The sequence below is a fragment of the Ambystoma mexicanum genome, chromosome 13, assembly GCF_040938575.1.
Source record: "Ambystoma mexicanum isolate Mex_15411 chromosome 13, UKY_AmexF1_1, whole genome shotgun sequence".
Classification (NCBI taxonomy): Eukaryota; Metazoa; Chordata; class Amphibia; order Caudata; family Ambystomatidae; genus Ambystoma; species Ambystoma mexicanum.
The window spans coordinates 431,297,716-431,314,092 of record NC_090938.1 but is presented as its reverse complement, the minus strand read 5'-3'; the positions used below and the strand labels follow the sequence as shown (position 1 = coordinate 431,314,092).

Sequence of the window (16,377 nt, the reverse complement as noted above, 5' to 3'; positions counted from 1 at the left end):
TGAAAATAAAGTAGTATTTTGCCATATTCTTTGATTCTGTCTGATTATTTGGGTCTGCAATCGTTTATTGGTAATTCCATCTAGCACTTGGAATGCTCCAGGTGCTACTGCACAAAGTTATCTTATAATGGTGTAGGAAAATTATAAAAGGTGTGCACATTTTATACTCGAGAAAGCGTATCAAAATGTATCCTGAATAGCAATGTCCCACATTATATGTTCAGTCGTTGCAATGTTTACATCTGGTCATATTGTCTAGTGGTGCAGTGTCTGATCCAGGGACCACGGTTCAAATCCCTGGCCTCGGTTGTGCAGAGCCAACTATCTTACTTTTATTTCCCCCCAAATACATGGGGGAAGGGGAGGGGCAGGCAGCATCTGCCTTCTGAAAAAGTGACCTGACTTTGTCCACCAGCGTGTACCCTCGTCAATGTCTGTCACCTACTAACCCTTTCAGCATTCATCAGCATTCTTCTCACCTCTTTGCCGGTTTCCTCAGCATTAGCACTGTACTGTCAAAGCGCCCACCCGCCTAACATATTGTAAATAAGTGTACGCCCGCAGAACACAGGTTCAAGTCCTAGCAGCACAATCTCAGCCTTCATCCGTCTGAAGGCATTAAATTGGGTAATTATGAGCACCTATTATTTTATTTCAGAGCTTAGTCCAATGGAGTCTGGACTGAAGAGCTATATGAAAATGCAAAACAAAGGGGGGGTCTGGGAGTCTCTCTACCAGCACAAACATGGCCTCTGAGACTCTCCCAGGGGCCATCCACCAAAGAACAGGTCATTGGGCTGTGTTAGTGCTGGTAGAGAGACTCCCAGACCCCCCTTTGAGCTGCATATTAAGTAACTTTGGGTCTCACCCTAAGTTACCAGGGGAATCCAGACGTGGACCCCTGGCTCACTGTTCTTAGAGAGGCCAAGCTGCACCTCACTGATGAGGCCCGACTAGGCTGAAACACGTGTCTGGGTTGCTGTTGGTACTCTAGTTCAGAGAAGAATTGCCTAGCATTTTGGTGCTGGACTGCCCCTGGGCAGGACAAAGACTGATATGCAGGGATATTTCTCCTCTGTGAAAGGGACAGTGAGCTAAAGACTTGTTTGAGACTCTCCCAGGGGACATCCACTCAAGAACAGGTCATTGGGCTGTGCTTGTGCTGGTAGAGAGACTCTCAGACTCCCCTTTGATTTGCATATTAAGTAACTTTGGGACTCACTCTAAGGCACATGGGGAATCCAGACGTGGACCCCTGGCTCACTGTTCTTAGAGGGGCACAGTTCCACCTCACTGATGAGGCCCGACTAGGCCGAAATACGTGTCTGGGGTTACTGTTGATACTCTTGTTCAGAGAAGAATTGCCAAGCATTTCGAATCTGGACTGCCCCTGGGCAGGACAAAGTCTGATATGCAGGGATATTTTTCTTCTGTGAAAGAGACAGTGATCTAAAGACTTGGTTGAGAATCTCCCAAGGGCCATCCACCCAAGAACAGTTCATTGGGCTGTGTTCATGCTGGTAGAGAGACTCCCAGACCTCCCTTTGATTTGCATATTAAGTAACTTTGGGTCTCACCCTAAGTTACGGGGGAATCCAGACGTGGACCCCTTGCTCACTGTTCTTAGAGAGGCACAGCTCCTCACTGTTCTTAGAGAGGCAGAGCTCCACCTCACTGATGAGGCCCGACTAGGCCGAAACACGTGTCTGGGGATGCTGTTGGCACTCTTGTTCAGAGAAGAATTGCCTAGCATTTTGGTGCTGGACTGCCCCTGGGCAGGAAAATACTGATATGCAGGGATATTCTCCTCTGTGAAAGGGACAGTGAGCTAAAGACTTGGTTGACTCTCCCAGGGGCCATCCACCCAAGACCAGGTCATTGGGCTGTGTTCGTGCTGGTAGAGAGACTCCCAGACACCCCTTTGATTTGCTATATGAAAAGGTTATATTTAACAGCACATAAGAATTTCTAGGTTGGAAAATCACAATCCTTCATAAATGACTGCACTGAATGCCACTGTTCTGCTAGTATACATGTAGGTACTGTCAGATACTACAGTAATAGCTGGTTGATGCTCAGTATTCTAGCGTGTTACTGCTACTGTAGGGGGTACAGCCCAATGTGTTGTGGGTATAGCCCAACCTCACCAGCTTTTCAGAAGCAGGCAACCCTCAAAGTATCTACTGTGACATATGCTTAACCACCCCACTGGCCATTCACACTACCGAGATCCTTCTGCCTCTCTCACATGAAATGTTGCAATTATTTACTTGTATACTAAGATATCAAGTAACATAAGATGTAACTCTCAAGCAGCCCTGTGTAAAACTCTTCCAGAAGCGCCCTCTGCTATCTGACTAGCTCTGCCCAGCCCTGCCACATGGCTGACTGTGTTCCAGATGCACCAACTTCCATCTGACTAAATGTGCCCAGCCCTGCCAAATGACCGACTGTGGTCCAACCTGCCAGCCTTCCAAAAGCGCTGTTCCTGCCATATAACTGTGTCCCAGCCTGTGTGTTGCAGTATATCCCTGGCTGCCAGTGGCCTGCTGTTCCATGATGTCCAGTGGAGCCTGGTGCACAGATGAGTGTTTATAATTCCTGCCCCGCCTACACGCCTGCTTCCTCTGCCCCACCCCCTGGGCATCGGGGCAGGCAGCTGAATAGTTTGGGAGTTCTTTAGAGGCTCTGCCTCCCCACACGAGTTGCCACTTACCATCTCCATGGCAAGAATCATGCGCTTCAGGGTCCTCAAGTAGGAGGTCAAGCAACTGATGAGGCCGGGCAAGCTCTCACCCCTATCCCCCGTATCTGGCATGCTGGCAGCAAGGGTGAGGGTCTGGTTGGGTCAAAGGGGGCACCCACAGTAGGGGGCAAATAGCGGTGAGACCATATGATTGGCTATGTGGAGAACTAAGCAGGAAATGGTGCAATATGTCCGCTCCTCCATGCCTCCGAATCTGCATATATTCCACTACAAAGGCTGTGCTTCTCTTTCAGGCCACCAAATTGCATCAGCTTTGTCGCCCCTTCATCCCATGAATATGTGGTACATACCAAGTTGAACTGCTAGTATGCTAAAATCTGCTCTGCTCTCCGGGAGCAATAAGCAAAAGCTCCAAATAGGGGGTTATTGCTTGATTTTTGCCACAAGACCACAGCACTAACACAAACTGCTGAAACGGTACATGCTGACAAAATGGTGGTGCCCAAGTCCTTTAATGGCAGGACTTGCAGCCTCATTTTGAAGCATATTTTCCATAGGATGTAAAAAAGAAATTCCAATACATCACTTTTATATGGCCAACATTTTTAAGGCATTACATTTTTCAGTGAACAACCTCTTTTCCAAAGAAGGTGTATGGGTGCGTGAATGGTGGGAGAATGGGTATGAATGTGATTATGTGTACCTGCAAGGTGCTGGTGGTAAAAGGCAGGCATTTTGTTACTGGGCATTAATGCTAAAGTGTTATAATGTGGTTAGACTGCCATTTTGGTATATCCAGTCCATGCATTTCGTATTGTGGCATCATATATGTCATGGCATATATGTCATATATGTGGACATCTATGATAAAGCAAGCACGATAATTGTTATTACATGGCTAGACTGGCATTTTGATGCAGCAAGTCTAGCTATACCATACTGTGGCATGGCATTTTTTACTGGGCATCTATGATACAGAAAACATGAAAAGTGTTATTACATGTCTAGACTGGCCTACATTGATGAAACCAATTTGAAAATGTTCTCTTATTGTGGCATAGTAGTTTTAAGGGCAAAGCCAATACGAGTATGTTCCTACGCGGAGATAGTAGCATATATTGGCAGAGCCAGCTTAGACATGTTTTCCTATAGTATCATTACTGGAATTATGTGCAAAGCAAACATGAGTATGCTCTTATTAGTAAATACTGCGATACATTTGTGCTGCTATCATGGAAATGTATGAGGGCAGCCAGTGTGAAAATGTTTTTATATTGGTATATATTGTGGGTTACCAGATAGTTATTTGATATAAGAGTATATTAATATTAATTGTGGGAATTTGGGAATAAAATAAGTTTAGAGACTGAAAATAGTTCTCTTTCAGGACTGGCATTTTGTTAGACAAGTTAAAATATGTTTACATTTGAAAAAATAGGCATTGGGCCTCATTACGACCCTGGCGGTACGGAGTGAACGGCGCCGTTCACTCCGTACCGCCGCATTACGAGGTCCCCTCGCGAGACTCGGGAAGCAACGCCTGGAAAAACCAGGCGTGCTTACCGGGTCCCGCGAGGGGAAGAGGGAGCAAACAACAGGCCATCTCGTAATGGCCTGTTGTTTGCTCCCTCTCCCATTCCCATTCAGCCCTATGGGGGCTGAATTGGGAATGGGGAAGGACCATGTCCGGGTCCTTGGAGGGAGGAATTTCCGGGCCTTCTGAACTCGGAATGGCCCAGTAAGTCCTCATTCCGAGAACCCGGACCCCGACCCGATTTCGGCGGCAGCCTTGCCGCCAACAGCGGCATGGTTACCGCCGAACTCGTAATGAGGGCCATTGTCTTGTAATCCAAACATTATTTGTAGCTTGCCCTTCCTGTGAATAAACATAAGAATGTTTATGCGGTAGGCAAGGGAACTAGGGAGGTGAGCCTGCTAAGCTTAACACCCCCTAGGGGACAGGGCTAGCAGGATCCAACTGGGTCTGGCTCTCCCCCTTAAAGGTCAGGCCACCCCTTAAAAGGGATATGTGCTACCCCCCTGGTCCCAGGAAACTAATGTCTTTATTGACTATATGGTGATTGCGAACAAAAACTGTGTAAATATCCTTAGATAAGTGACTGGTGTGATTTTTGACCCTGTATTGTTGCCAGCCTTGCATGAAGGACAGGACCGATTGAGTGTCCCATCTCCTAATAGGAAGGAACAAAAAGGTCCCATGAGACCGACACAAAGAAGGAGAGCAGGAGAAAAGCACAGAGGAGGGAATGTCTCCTTTGAGGTGGAGCCAGGAAGCAGCATCATGCAACCAGAGTGGAGAGCGAGAAAGTCGGCAGAGTGCTGCTGCCTGTTACAAGGCTCAACCACACGGAAAGTGGTCAACCGGTGCCTGCTGGAACCGACACCTTAGTCTGGTCATGAGCCGATGGGAAGAAACGACACCAGCGAATAGACAAGGAAGACCGAGGAGAAGCTGGAACTGCGATGACACGATTCCACATCAGACTAGGAGACTGCCTCCCCTAAGGAATGCTGCCACAAAAAACAGGGTACCTGGTGTGTCCAAGGGCCCTAGATGGGCGGTCAGACCCGATAATACCCCAATAAGGGGTGAGAAAGAAAACAGCCCAGGAGGGGCTAAGGAACTAGAAAGCCCAAAACAAGGTGAGAATCCATATATCCCAAGAAGCGGTGAGACACCAAATAGCCCAAGAGGTGCTGAGAAACCAAACAACCAAGAAGGGCTGGAGAGAATCCATACCCCCCAAGAAGGGGTGAGGAATCAAATTGCCCAAGAGGGGCTGATAAACCAAATACCCCAAGAAGGGGTGTGAAACCCAAGACCCCAAGGTGGGGTGAGAATCAGTTGGGCCAAGAGTGGGCTGGGAGCAAACCGGCCCAATGAGGGGTAGGAACCAAAGGGGTTCCAAACAGAAATTTGAGGGGGTGGGCCCCTTAATCACCTTAACCCAAGCAGGCCCACCACCTGAGGAACGGGTGCATGTTTTGTACATAAAGCAAGCTTATTGTACAATCATCCAGGGAGCAGTTAGATTATGCTCTAGAACCAAACTAACCCAAGTCTCAATGAACCACATCAGTTCACATCTTATATACATTTTTGAAACTGTTAAAAAACTCCCAGATACTTTATTACAATCCACCCCCAAATGTGATTGGACAAAAACCTCTTCAAAGAAATCCCATCTTTCAGCTGTTATCGTAACTACCATTTTCAGCTCTTGTGTAGATCACACCTTCTTTTGGGATTTGTCCTTGGTAGGTCATGACATCATCATCCAGTTAATAATTTGTATACAAACATAATTCATTACTAGTAATTATTCGCCTAATCCCTTTTAACATTAACTTTTAATAGCACAGCGTATGCATAAATATTTCAAGCAATCTGAAGAATGCTTGGTAAACAAGTTCTCTTTGGATTAGAGATAACTATTTAATTCCCCAGTGAACAGGTTCCATTGGAACATTCTAATCTAAATAACTGCCATTCCATTGCGCACAGCACATCTGAAAATACAATTGAAACTCCTGGGTTTCATTTACTTTAGCCTTGTTCATTGACTCACCCCATGATTTACTGCTGGCCAAAAGCAAATAGCAAAACCCCTGTCAAGCTCTCATGCATTCAGGAGATTACATCTGCTGTCTGCGATGCGTATCAGACCATAAACCCCATGCCGGCTACTTCAGCTGAGTTGACCGCAAAGGTTGAAGTAACTTAGTCGCCCATGCTCTGGCCTCTGAAATACTGCAGAATCAGTTTCTCAAAAGACAAAGTTCACTTTGCAAACAGCTCTGACTGCCATGTTTTAATCCATTTGTAAAAAGGCCACTATATTTAGATTCACAAATTCCCTATGTATGTATATCAGTGTGCATGCATGTTTAATAACTATCCTATTTTCTTCACAGTGGGTCCTCTATGATCAGTCTTCTTCCTTGCATGCACATTAAAAACCTTCCCCGTCTCTCAGTTTATTTAGAGCACCCCACGTGTGAATTGTGTTTATGTTGCATTTGGTGGTTTTAATATTTCATCTTTCTGTGCGCATGTAAGCTAATATGTATCAGTTCTAAACAAAAAGTAGCACTACAGTAACATATCCCATCCATAATTAACTACACTGGACACATTTGAATTTGCAACATCGCGCTCAGTATGCCACACCCTCAGTCATCAATATGGCAAATGCAACATAAACCCCCTTGCTTGTGGGGACCTTTTCTGACCACCCCAACAACTGGAAGAGGCCTGGTAATTCAGAGACACCTTCTCCTACATTCTCTCTCTCTCTCTCTCTCACACACACACACACACAACATTCACATTGCATTCGCCACATGTCCACCCAGAACAGTCACATACACTGCATTCTCATTCACATGACGCACACACTCAAACGCATACATACATACATGCCATTCACATGCACGTACACATATATACATTACATGAATAAACATCTGGCATGCATGAACACATAATACACACATACAGACATACACAAATTGTAAAAAGGCTTTCTTACCTCTTTTCCACTAGACTCAATGCTCCATCTTCACTCCGGGCCTCCGGCTCTCAAAATCCACCCATGCAGACAAGAGTCAGGAAGCAAGGAGAGCTTCATGGTTGAAAGGATGTCAGCTCAAAAACAGTACAAAAAAAAATATCCAAACAGCCAAAATAATCTCTGAACCTCTTTGCAAGGAAAAACAAGGTTTATTGCATGCAAAAAGGGTCTCAGACGGTTCAGTAGAACCAAACTGACATGGAGCTCATCTTGTCTCAAGATGTTACACCTTTTATATACCGGAAAAACTGCAACTTACCAGTACTAGGCATAATAATGAGTATAACACCACCCTCATTGGCTACCACCTATAGAACATGTTGATCCCCCCTATGGTCCCTTGACGGATTGGCCACATCTACGCCAACCCCATTCCCCTAGACACATGGTCCCCTGCATCATCACTGCCAAACGCAGATGTGTGATTGGTGGGTTCTTATCGATAAGCTCGTAAATTTGGGACTATCACTTGATATGCACCCTCCTCTTCCAGACGCGGTCAAAGAAATTTGGCAAGGCCAACTCTGCCATTGATTACATAATAGACTTTCTCATTAACCCAGATGCCATAGGCACACACGCTGCTTCCCCAACCTTGTACTAAATGCATTGGCATCACCTCTGCTCCTCCTGTCCTGAATCACAAGATGTTCCAGACACAACTCCCCCATTATCTCCTCCCAACTCCAGGTGCCCAGGGATGACGCTCTTCTACCAGCTAAATTTCAATTCCCATCACGTCCAGCCATGCAGCTGGAAACACTTACTGCTTATCTGCACACCATGGGTGTCTCTGACCTTGGCTTCTCTCCTGGGGAATGGGAAAAGGGATTTGTTTTTGGAGCTGAACTATCGGAGCTGTAGCTCTGCACCAAGGCCTGCATTCTCGTCTGTTCATCGTTTGCTAATCCAAAAAGGTGTTAGTCCTGTAATTTTTGCCACACTGACCTCACTTCTACCTCATTACCTTACTGACTCCATCTTTCACCTTCATCTAGTCTTCTGCCGTATCGTACATCAATACATACCTATAACACAACAACTAAACACCGGGCCTATAACGCCGCCCTATCTATAACCTGTGCAACTGCAACATTAATACATTTGTTGCTCTTTCTGTTTTTCTATATGCGGATATCTAAATGTATCAGACCTAGCTAAGACAATATATATTCTGTCTATGGCACACCTCTCACTCTGCTCCCACAAGGTTGCTTTCTAGTAGGTTTTCCTTATCCTGAACCTTTTTGCCTGGCTGGAATGCTGTATGTGCATCCCAACATGGTTCTGGTCTGACATGTGCTGGGGAGGAGGAGCACCCCCATCCCACATTGCCAGCCAGCTGCCAGTGCAGTCCACCCCAGCACAATCCAAGCCCTTACTTCAGTCAGAGTGAGTGCGGAGGCCGGGCCCCACCTGGACATGGGGTGTGAGGCTTCAGCACACTACAGGTGGCCCGCTATTCCAGTTATTCTTATGTGTAAATGTGATTCAAGAATATTTGCATAAAGGGTATCTCAGAGATGCTTCAGGAATATGCTGACATGCTCTCATTTATGGCTTTGTGAATCAGGTGAAAGGTATCAGGTGCAAATCTGAAATGCACTGTAGCATCTCCTGATTTGAACCAGTGAAAATCTTTGTGAATCAGGACCAACATTTTGATTGTATGCAGTATGAAGCCCACCAGATTAGAAGCCCTGCACCTGATAAGTCTTTGTTTCAGACTTGCCAGCTTAGAAGTCTGCCGTCTTTGATGTTTCATATGAAGGTTTACACTTCTTGTGGTGATGTGGACAATTTGGCATGTGTGATAGCATCTTCATGTGCAGCAATAGCAAAATATACCCCAAACATGGCAAATAGCTATACTCTTCCAGCATCATCTCAGATATCTGTTCTAAAAGCATGGTGCCAAGATGGTGGCAGTGGGGTCCCTGCTTCTGGCAAACAAGAGTAGTCTTAGGTTGCAGCGATCCTGAAGTGATCAGATGAAATTGTTCCAAAAAACTGTAGATGGAAGTTCTCATTACAGCCTGCTGTGTAGTGCTTCCATCTGCACCCACCAGCCACACCAGGATATATCCTCAAGTTTATTTAGAGTCACATTAATGAAAGTATCATGACAATTAATGTTATCAAGCATGTCATCATGTGAAGGCTATTTATTAAGCGTGATGTACACCACAAGGCATCAAGGTGCTAACATATGACCAGGCGTACCTTATAGAAAAAGGGTATATTGTGCTCAAAATGGCACTCGAACTGAAATTTGGTTTCTGGTCTGTCAAATATGGCTGGTTGAAAATTGCGAATATGATGTAAGATTGTAATGTATGTTCTTGTACCTTTTAGGTGGAAAGGGGAAAACGTGTCAACGAGAGAGGTGGAAGCTGCACTGGCAGGGTATGATATTGTAGAAGAAGCAAACGTTTATGGAGTGTCAGTTCCAGGTAGGCACATTCCTGATCAAGGCACTGTTTGTATGCTGTCTCTTACATCTACAGCAAATGTCCTTGTGTGTTCTACACACTTGATTTCGTACATTTCTATTTCAAAAGGTGGCAAAGTGCCACACAAGACATGGAGGTGACAACAGCGTTACAGGTAGAAATACTACAGGCAGGGAATTACCTCTTCCCTGTCTACTGCAGGACCCACATACAACTACAGCTAGGTGAGCAGGCTAGCATGGATTTGAGGAGGAGGAGGCCCAGTTTAGGGTAGATCTGATGGGCACGTCCACGGTCAGCTTCCTGCGTATGACCTTTGGGTAGCAAGCACAGTTGGCAGCTGCCTGAAACTGAGCCACTGACAGAATTAAAAGGGATGAGACCTACTTGGGAGCAAGCAAGGTTTGGCGGAAGAGACAGAGAGAGAGAGAGCAAGGTAGAGAGAGACAGTGATAGATAGAGAAGGCAGAGACATTCGGACGAGTGGCTGAAGAAGTCCTGACATGAAGAAGTGTCATGTCCAGACTGCTGAGGCCTCAGAGTTTATTTATTTATTTATTGTTTGCTTGTAAGGCGCTTATACAATAAGAATATACTTTTTCAAAGTGCCCACAGGGCAGGGAGTGAGGGAGAGTGGAAGGAGAGTGGGAAGTACATTACAACAATTACAACACAATATTTAAAAGCAGAGAGGGAAGAAGGAGGGGAACAAACCTACTATGCCTTGTGAGTATTCAGAACATGCAAGTGTAGAAGGGGGAGGGGTAAGTTAGTCTTGGAATGCTGACCAACCCATGATACTTTATCTCACAGTGAAAGAATGGAGGCAGCCTCAGCCATGCAAGTGCTGAAATTGTAGGAAAGATCAGAAAATCTTACTGAGAGCAGCGGCGCAAGAGCGGGTTAAATTCTTTGATCCCAACAACCGGTGAAACGAGTGACCCTGGTCTTCGGTTGTCCATGGTATCATAGATACACAGAGTTGTCTATGCATACACATGGCTATCCCTGTTCTCTCTCTGATTTTTGCCCATGGTCTATCCATGAATCACGGTCTTTGTCCATGTAACAGGTGCATGTGGACAGGTGAACTTTGATTGTCAATGGTATCAAGGATAAAGAGAGTTGTCCTTGTATATACCTGGTCATCCCTGTTCTGCCTCCACAAGTTTTTGTCCAAGGTCTGTTCATGAATCACAGAATTTGTGTCCATGATCTCTGTTCAGGTAACAGAGAAACACAAGAGATGTCATATGTTATCAGCCTTGATTAGTTTCAATTTAGTTTGACCATGGATTGTCACTGAGTCATGGACATGCATATTTTCAATGAAAGCTATTGCAAACCGAAAAAATAGTATTGCAATGGGAGCGATATATGTACCTGCAATGGCTAACCTGTTCATGAATCATTACGAACAAGTACATGCCCTGTCAAATAAAGAACACAACCAACACATACACAAATGGTACCTCTACATAGATGATGTGCTGATGATATGGACAGGTACCCCCGACCAATTGGAAACATTTAAGGTTCACCTCAACAACAACCGGTTCGGACCGGAGCTATTAGGGTTCTACAGTAATCAATGCATTGACTTCTTGGACATCACAATCACGGTTGATCAAAACAAACTAAAAACAACCACCTATCGAAAACCACTGTACTCTTTGCCACAAGCTGCCATCAGAGGTGAGTGATTCAGAACATCCCCAAAGGAGAGTCTATCACAACAAAGCGTAATTGCAGTAAAAATGTGGCTTTTTTACGAAGAATGCGGCCTACTGCAAACCAGATTCTCAGACAGAGGATATTCTGACAAATCAATTCAAACAGCAGTAACTATGTCTACAAACAGGGCGCGCAAAACACTATTGATGCCCCGGACTAAACAGACTACACAGAATGATGCCATACGATATGTGACCAGATTCAATCAAGACAGTGACCAAGTACAAAGAATATTCAACAAGCATTGGCACCTCCTAGGCATTGACAAAGACATCCAACAATGGATACCCACTCGACACCAACTGTCATACACCAAAGCGCCCACACTACAGACCGTGCTGAGTCCGTCCTTCATGGCACCGGCTGAAGCTAGGAATTGTAACTGGCTCTCTTCTACCAATGCTACGTGTTTCTACAAGTGTGGAACTTGTACCATGTGTATGTATGCCCAGAACCCAAAGTCAATATGTTTCACTGAAACTCATAACCACAAAGTCACTCAATTCATAAACTGTAAATCTAAGTTTGTCATATATGTGATCATAAGCATCTGCAATTTGAAATACATTGGCAGCACCATAAGGGAACTTAGAACAAGAATTAGAGAACGCCTGGATTCACTGAGCTCACAAGACGCAAGATATCCCTTGGCACAACATTGGCAAAAAACACCATCTTAACAGGAAAGATGATATCAACTTTGCAGGTTTGGAGATAATCAACAAAGAGTAGAGAGGTGGCGACAGAGAGCTGAGACTTCAGATAGCAAGAAGCAAAGCTCATCTGTAAATACAGAACTGTCAGCCAAGGGCTCAACACGGATCATGAGCTTAACGTGTTCCTATAATGCTCTTCCAGAATGTCCTTTTGTAATAGTCAATTTATGGCAAACACAGTATGTAATACACAATATTCCTACCTGCCCCATCCTTGCGCGTTCTTAAGAATTGTCTGTAGATATAGCTTTGGTAAACCCAAGACTTATGTACTCTTTATAACAGGGAATTGTGTCTCTGATACCTCTATGCACATTCAAACTTAGCAGGGCGCCCTCCCCTAACCAGCTGCTAGACCAGACATATGCTCCACCATACAAGGGACCCCAGGTTATCAAACTGACATTGGGCTCCCCCCTCAACATGGACCCGGACCTTAATTACGTGTTTGCTTGCATTCCGTAAGAGTAATGAATTCCACCATTGAACAAAATTGTTATGCTCCGCTCTAATATAGGCCCTTGACACTATGGTTGCTCAGGTCGATCATAACACTTTCCTCCCCGCCAACTGGCACTGAACCAACCACTAGGATGCCTAATCCCCCTGCCCATTCCCAGCATCCATCCTCAGATCCCCTCCGCATTAGAGAATAATCCTTCTTCTTAAGCATGTAAATGCTCATCTCATGTTTATGGTTTAAAAACTTCAGACTAATGGCGTACTTCGCAAGCGCACAACGTATTAACGCACCTAATCTATCTACTGACTCGCTCACTGATTCTAGAGCTACTTGGCTGGCCCAGGCTACACAAACTAAAAGATGGCAACATATGCGGCAACATATGTTTATGGAATGTATACCATTCCTTGAATTCATTATCCCCTACTGTGGAATTCGATTGGCAATGATCAGTCTTCAGGCTTACACACGCACCCAAGTTCTTTATTTTCCACAATCATGCTACCCAGTTTCTGAGCTACCTGGCAAGTCACAGTTGTTGCATGTCACCCCTTCTGGGGGACATGGTACATTCCAGGTCTTGTATTATGGTCTCTTGGGGTAACCATGTGACCAAGTAAATAAAAAGGATGAGCTGTTTCCGGCTCGTCAGTCGATCATATCCTGACTCTGGTGTTGTTCTTGCCAAGCACTATGCTGGTGCTACAACGCGTGCAGGAGGCCCAAGGACGGGGCTCTGCACAGGGACGGTGCCCCTGCCGGGCAACACAGTCCATCTGGAAGGCTGGGGCCATGCGAATATGGCTGAAAGGGTGACCCCGGCCTGGGTGCCCCAGAGCCGGGGCTGCAGTGAATTGGGAGCCCCCAGCCCACATTGTGGACTCCGGTGCTCTGGAGCTACCAGGGTGATCCCTGGGATCCCTGAGCTGCATGAGCGCATTCTCCAACTGTACCTGTCAGCTGATCCCGACATTGATGTGGTCCACTCCGGGTGACCTGGGAGCGGGCCACAACATTGGCCATGAAGGTAGTCCGGGCTTGTGAGCAGAAGCTGGTGGGCTGCGGGGAGCCCATGTGTGTGAGGGCGGAGTTGGCCGCAGCTGAAGAGGAAGCTCTGGGTGTGGCCCAGGACCCTGTGTGCGCTAACATGGGCCGGCTGGTGCCCCCAGGGAGGAGGCCGTGTGTGCGGCGGGGATGGCTGCCCGAAAAAGAACTGTTGAAGCCTCCTGCAACACTTCAGGAGGCATATGGAGGGGTGCCTGTGCACGCACTGCCCCTGCTGCGGCTCTCCTCACTGGAGGTGCTCGTGCGGCCGGGTTGGTTTGTGCCCACCTCCCAGCCGCGTGCGCCTCATAATTCGCGGTGGCGGCCGTGCAGGAGAGGTGTATGTGCGGTTGAAGCTGCCGCGATGAAAGGGGGTGTGGCCGCAACACCAGGAGACCCGCACCACAAAGGTTAGCCTGCTCCAAGGAGTGGGCAATGGAGGAAGGTGCAAACGGGTGCACAGCTGGATCGGCCGTGGCACTGCAGAGGCCACCAAACAGCTGAGGTGTCCCCCATAGGAGGCGGGCCCATCACCACCTGGGCCCGCGATCTAGGTGAAAAAAAAAGAGGAAGAAAAGGTTCACTGGGGACCGCGGCAACACAAAGGGGGGAGAAAGGCGTGTGTGTGCACACCTGCCACACGAAGGAACTGTAGGTACCCAGCCCCATTGCAACAAGAAAAGTGGTGGGGAAATAGGAGCTACAGTCCTGAGTCCAACACCGAGTGGGTCAGCTGTGGAAGAAACCAAAAGAACTGATGAGCAGGCAAGTCGGGGGAACAAGGAAAAGTGAAGCCATACTGTCCTGTGGCCCCACAGCAAGAAGGGAGGTGGCCATGTAACTTGCACTGCCCATCAGCCCACAATCCCATCAGCTCACCCCGTGTAAAGCCTGTCAAGTTCACCAGGTGTAGTCATCAGGAGGGTTGCAGCTCATACGAGTGCTTGTGCGCCCTTCCATGCCACAGAGACTCCTGTTGTAGAAGTGGAAGAGGCGAGCTGGCCCAGACCCCGTCACCAGTGCCTCTCTCCCAGCAGCCCTGGAAAAGGAGGGGAAGTCAATGGAGCAGTTTTTTCATGCTGCTACCAGTACCCTGCAGCAGTGAGCCTACCCCATCTGTGAATGTACCAGTGTGGCCCTTGGTGTCTCCAGACGCATAGAGGCCCGCCCCCGAACTGTGCGCTCACCTGTCATCTGGCTGCCACGAGCCAGGGACTGAGTCGATGTGGTCCCTGATGACCCAGCTGTGGCTTTGCCGGCCCCTGAACATTGTAGTCATCTGGCTACCACCAGCATCTGCCACAAGGTCTACCCACCAGCTACAGACTAGGCCGATGTGGCCCCTGGTACCCCCAGGTGCGGCTTTGCTGGCCATGAACTCTCATCTGGCCACCAACATTTAACCAAGATTGTGTGCTGCCATTGATCGACTGTGCAGAGGTGGTCCCTGGGGACCCCTGTGAGGCCTTATCCGGTTGTGAACTCCAAACTATCCTGAAGAGTTTTCGAGGGAGGTCGGACTGGTGGCCCGCGGACCTGGACTGGCCTAGCCAAAATGTTGTGTGATACTGTGTTATGGCGTTTGGGGTGCCAGCGACGAGTGAGGGCGGTGTGTCAGTGGCGCAATTCACACTCACCCAGGTTAATAAAGGGTGTGTCTGTATGGGGAATTTTGAACATGTCACCAGTAACTCACCAACCCAGACCGTCGCCTGTGGACGACCTGGGCCCCTATGGGTGTGAAAACTAGTGGGGGTATAGAAGGCGCATTAGAGTGTGCATTGTGTTGTGATTTTGGGAGTTTGTTGTGTTGTTATGAAAAAGGAGGAGTGTTGCATGTCACCCCTTCTGGGGGACATGGTACGTTCCAGGTCTTGTGTTATGGTCACATGGGGTAACCATATGACCAAGTAAATAAAAAGGATGAGCTGTTTCCGGCTCGTCAGTCGATCATATCCTGACTCCAGTGTTGTTCTTGCCAAGCACAATGCTGGTGCTACACCGCGTGCAGGAGGCCCAAGGACGGGGCCCTGCACAGGGATGGTGCCCCTGCCGGGCAACACCATCCATCTGGATGCTGGGGCCATGTGAATAAGGCTGAAAGGGCGACCCCGGCCTGGGTGCCCCCAGCCCACGTGGTGGACTCGGGTGAGCCGGAGTTCCCAGGGTGATCCCTGGGATCCATGAGCTACATGAGCACAGCCTCGAACTGTACCCATTGGGTGATCCCGACATCTGTTTAGCCCCCACTCCGGTGACCCGGGAGCGGGCCACAACAACAAATATCATAATCCCACCTTGTGGAACTGGTCACTGTATTCACACACCTATTTCAATGAACATGATTCTGGCAAATAACAAGGGGGCTGCCCCACACGCCCCATCTGGGCACAGCCTCCAATAAGCATGCATCTTACTGAGCCCCTATTGGCCATTCAGGGCCCTTGATAACATATATATCCTAGACAGAAGATGGCGGCTGGGATCAAAAGATCACCATGACCGCTCATCTGACATCTGCAGGCCTCGCTGGCCTACAAGTTAAGCCGAATACCCCCCCACCCCTCACACATGCCTTAACCAAGCCACATAGACAGGGGGTTTATCTTTGTTCCTGATAGGGTTTGCACTGATATGACTCACACCAATGACCACGCACTGCCAC

General features: G+C 47.4%; 1 protein-coding gene across 1 annotated transcript in view; it reads left to right on the top strand.

Annotated features, from left to right (window-relative positions):
- Nucleotides 1-16,377, top strand: part of LOC138521306 (long-chain fatty acid transport protein 2-like) — a 450,908-nt gene that overhangs the window by 380,719 nt on the left and 53,812 nt on the right. Inside the window, exon 8 of the mRNA XM_069634043.1 lies at nt 9,658-9,755. Within this exon, the coding sequence (XP_069490144.1) occupies nt 9,658-9,755 (98 nt within the window). The remainder of the gene's footprint in view (nt 1-9,657; nt 9,756-16,377) is intronic.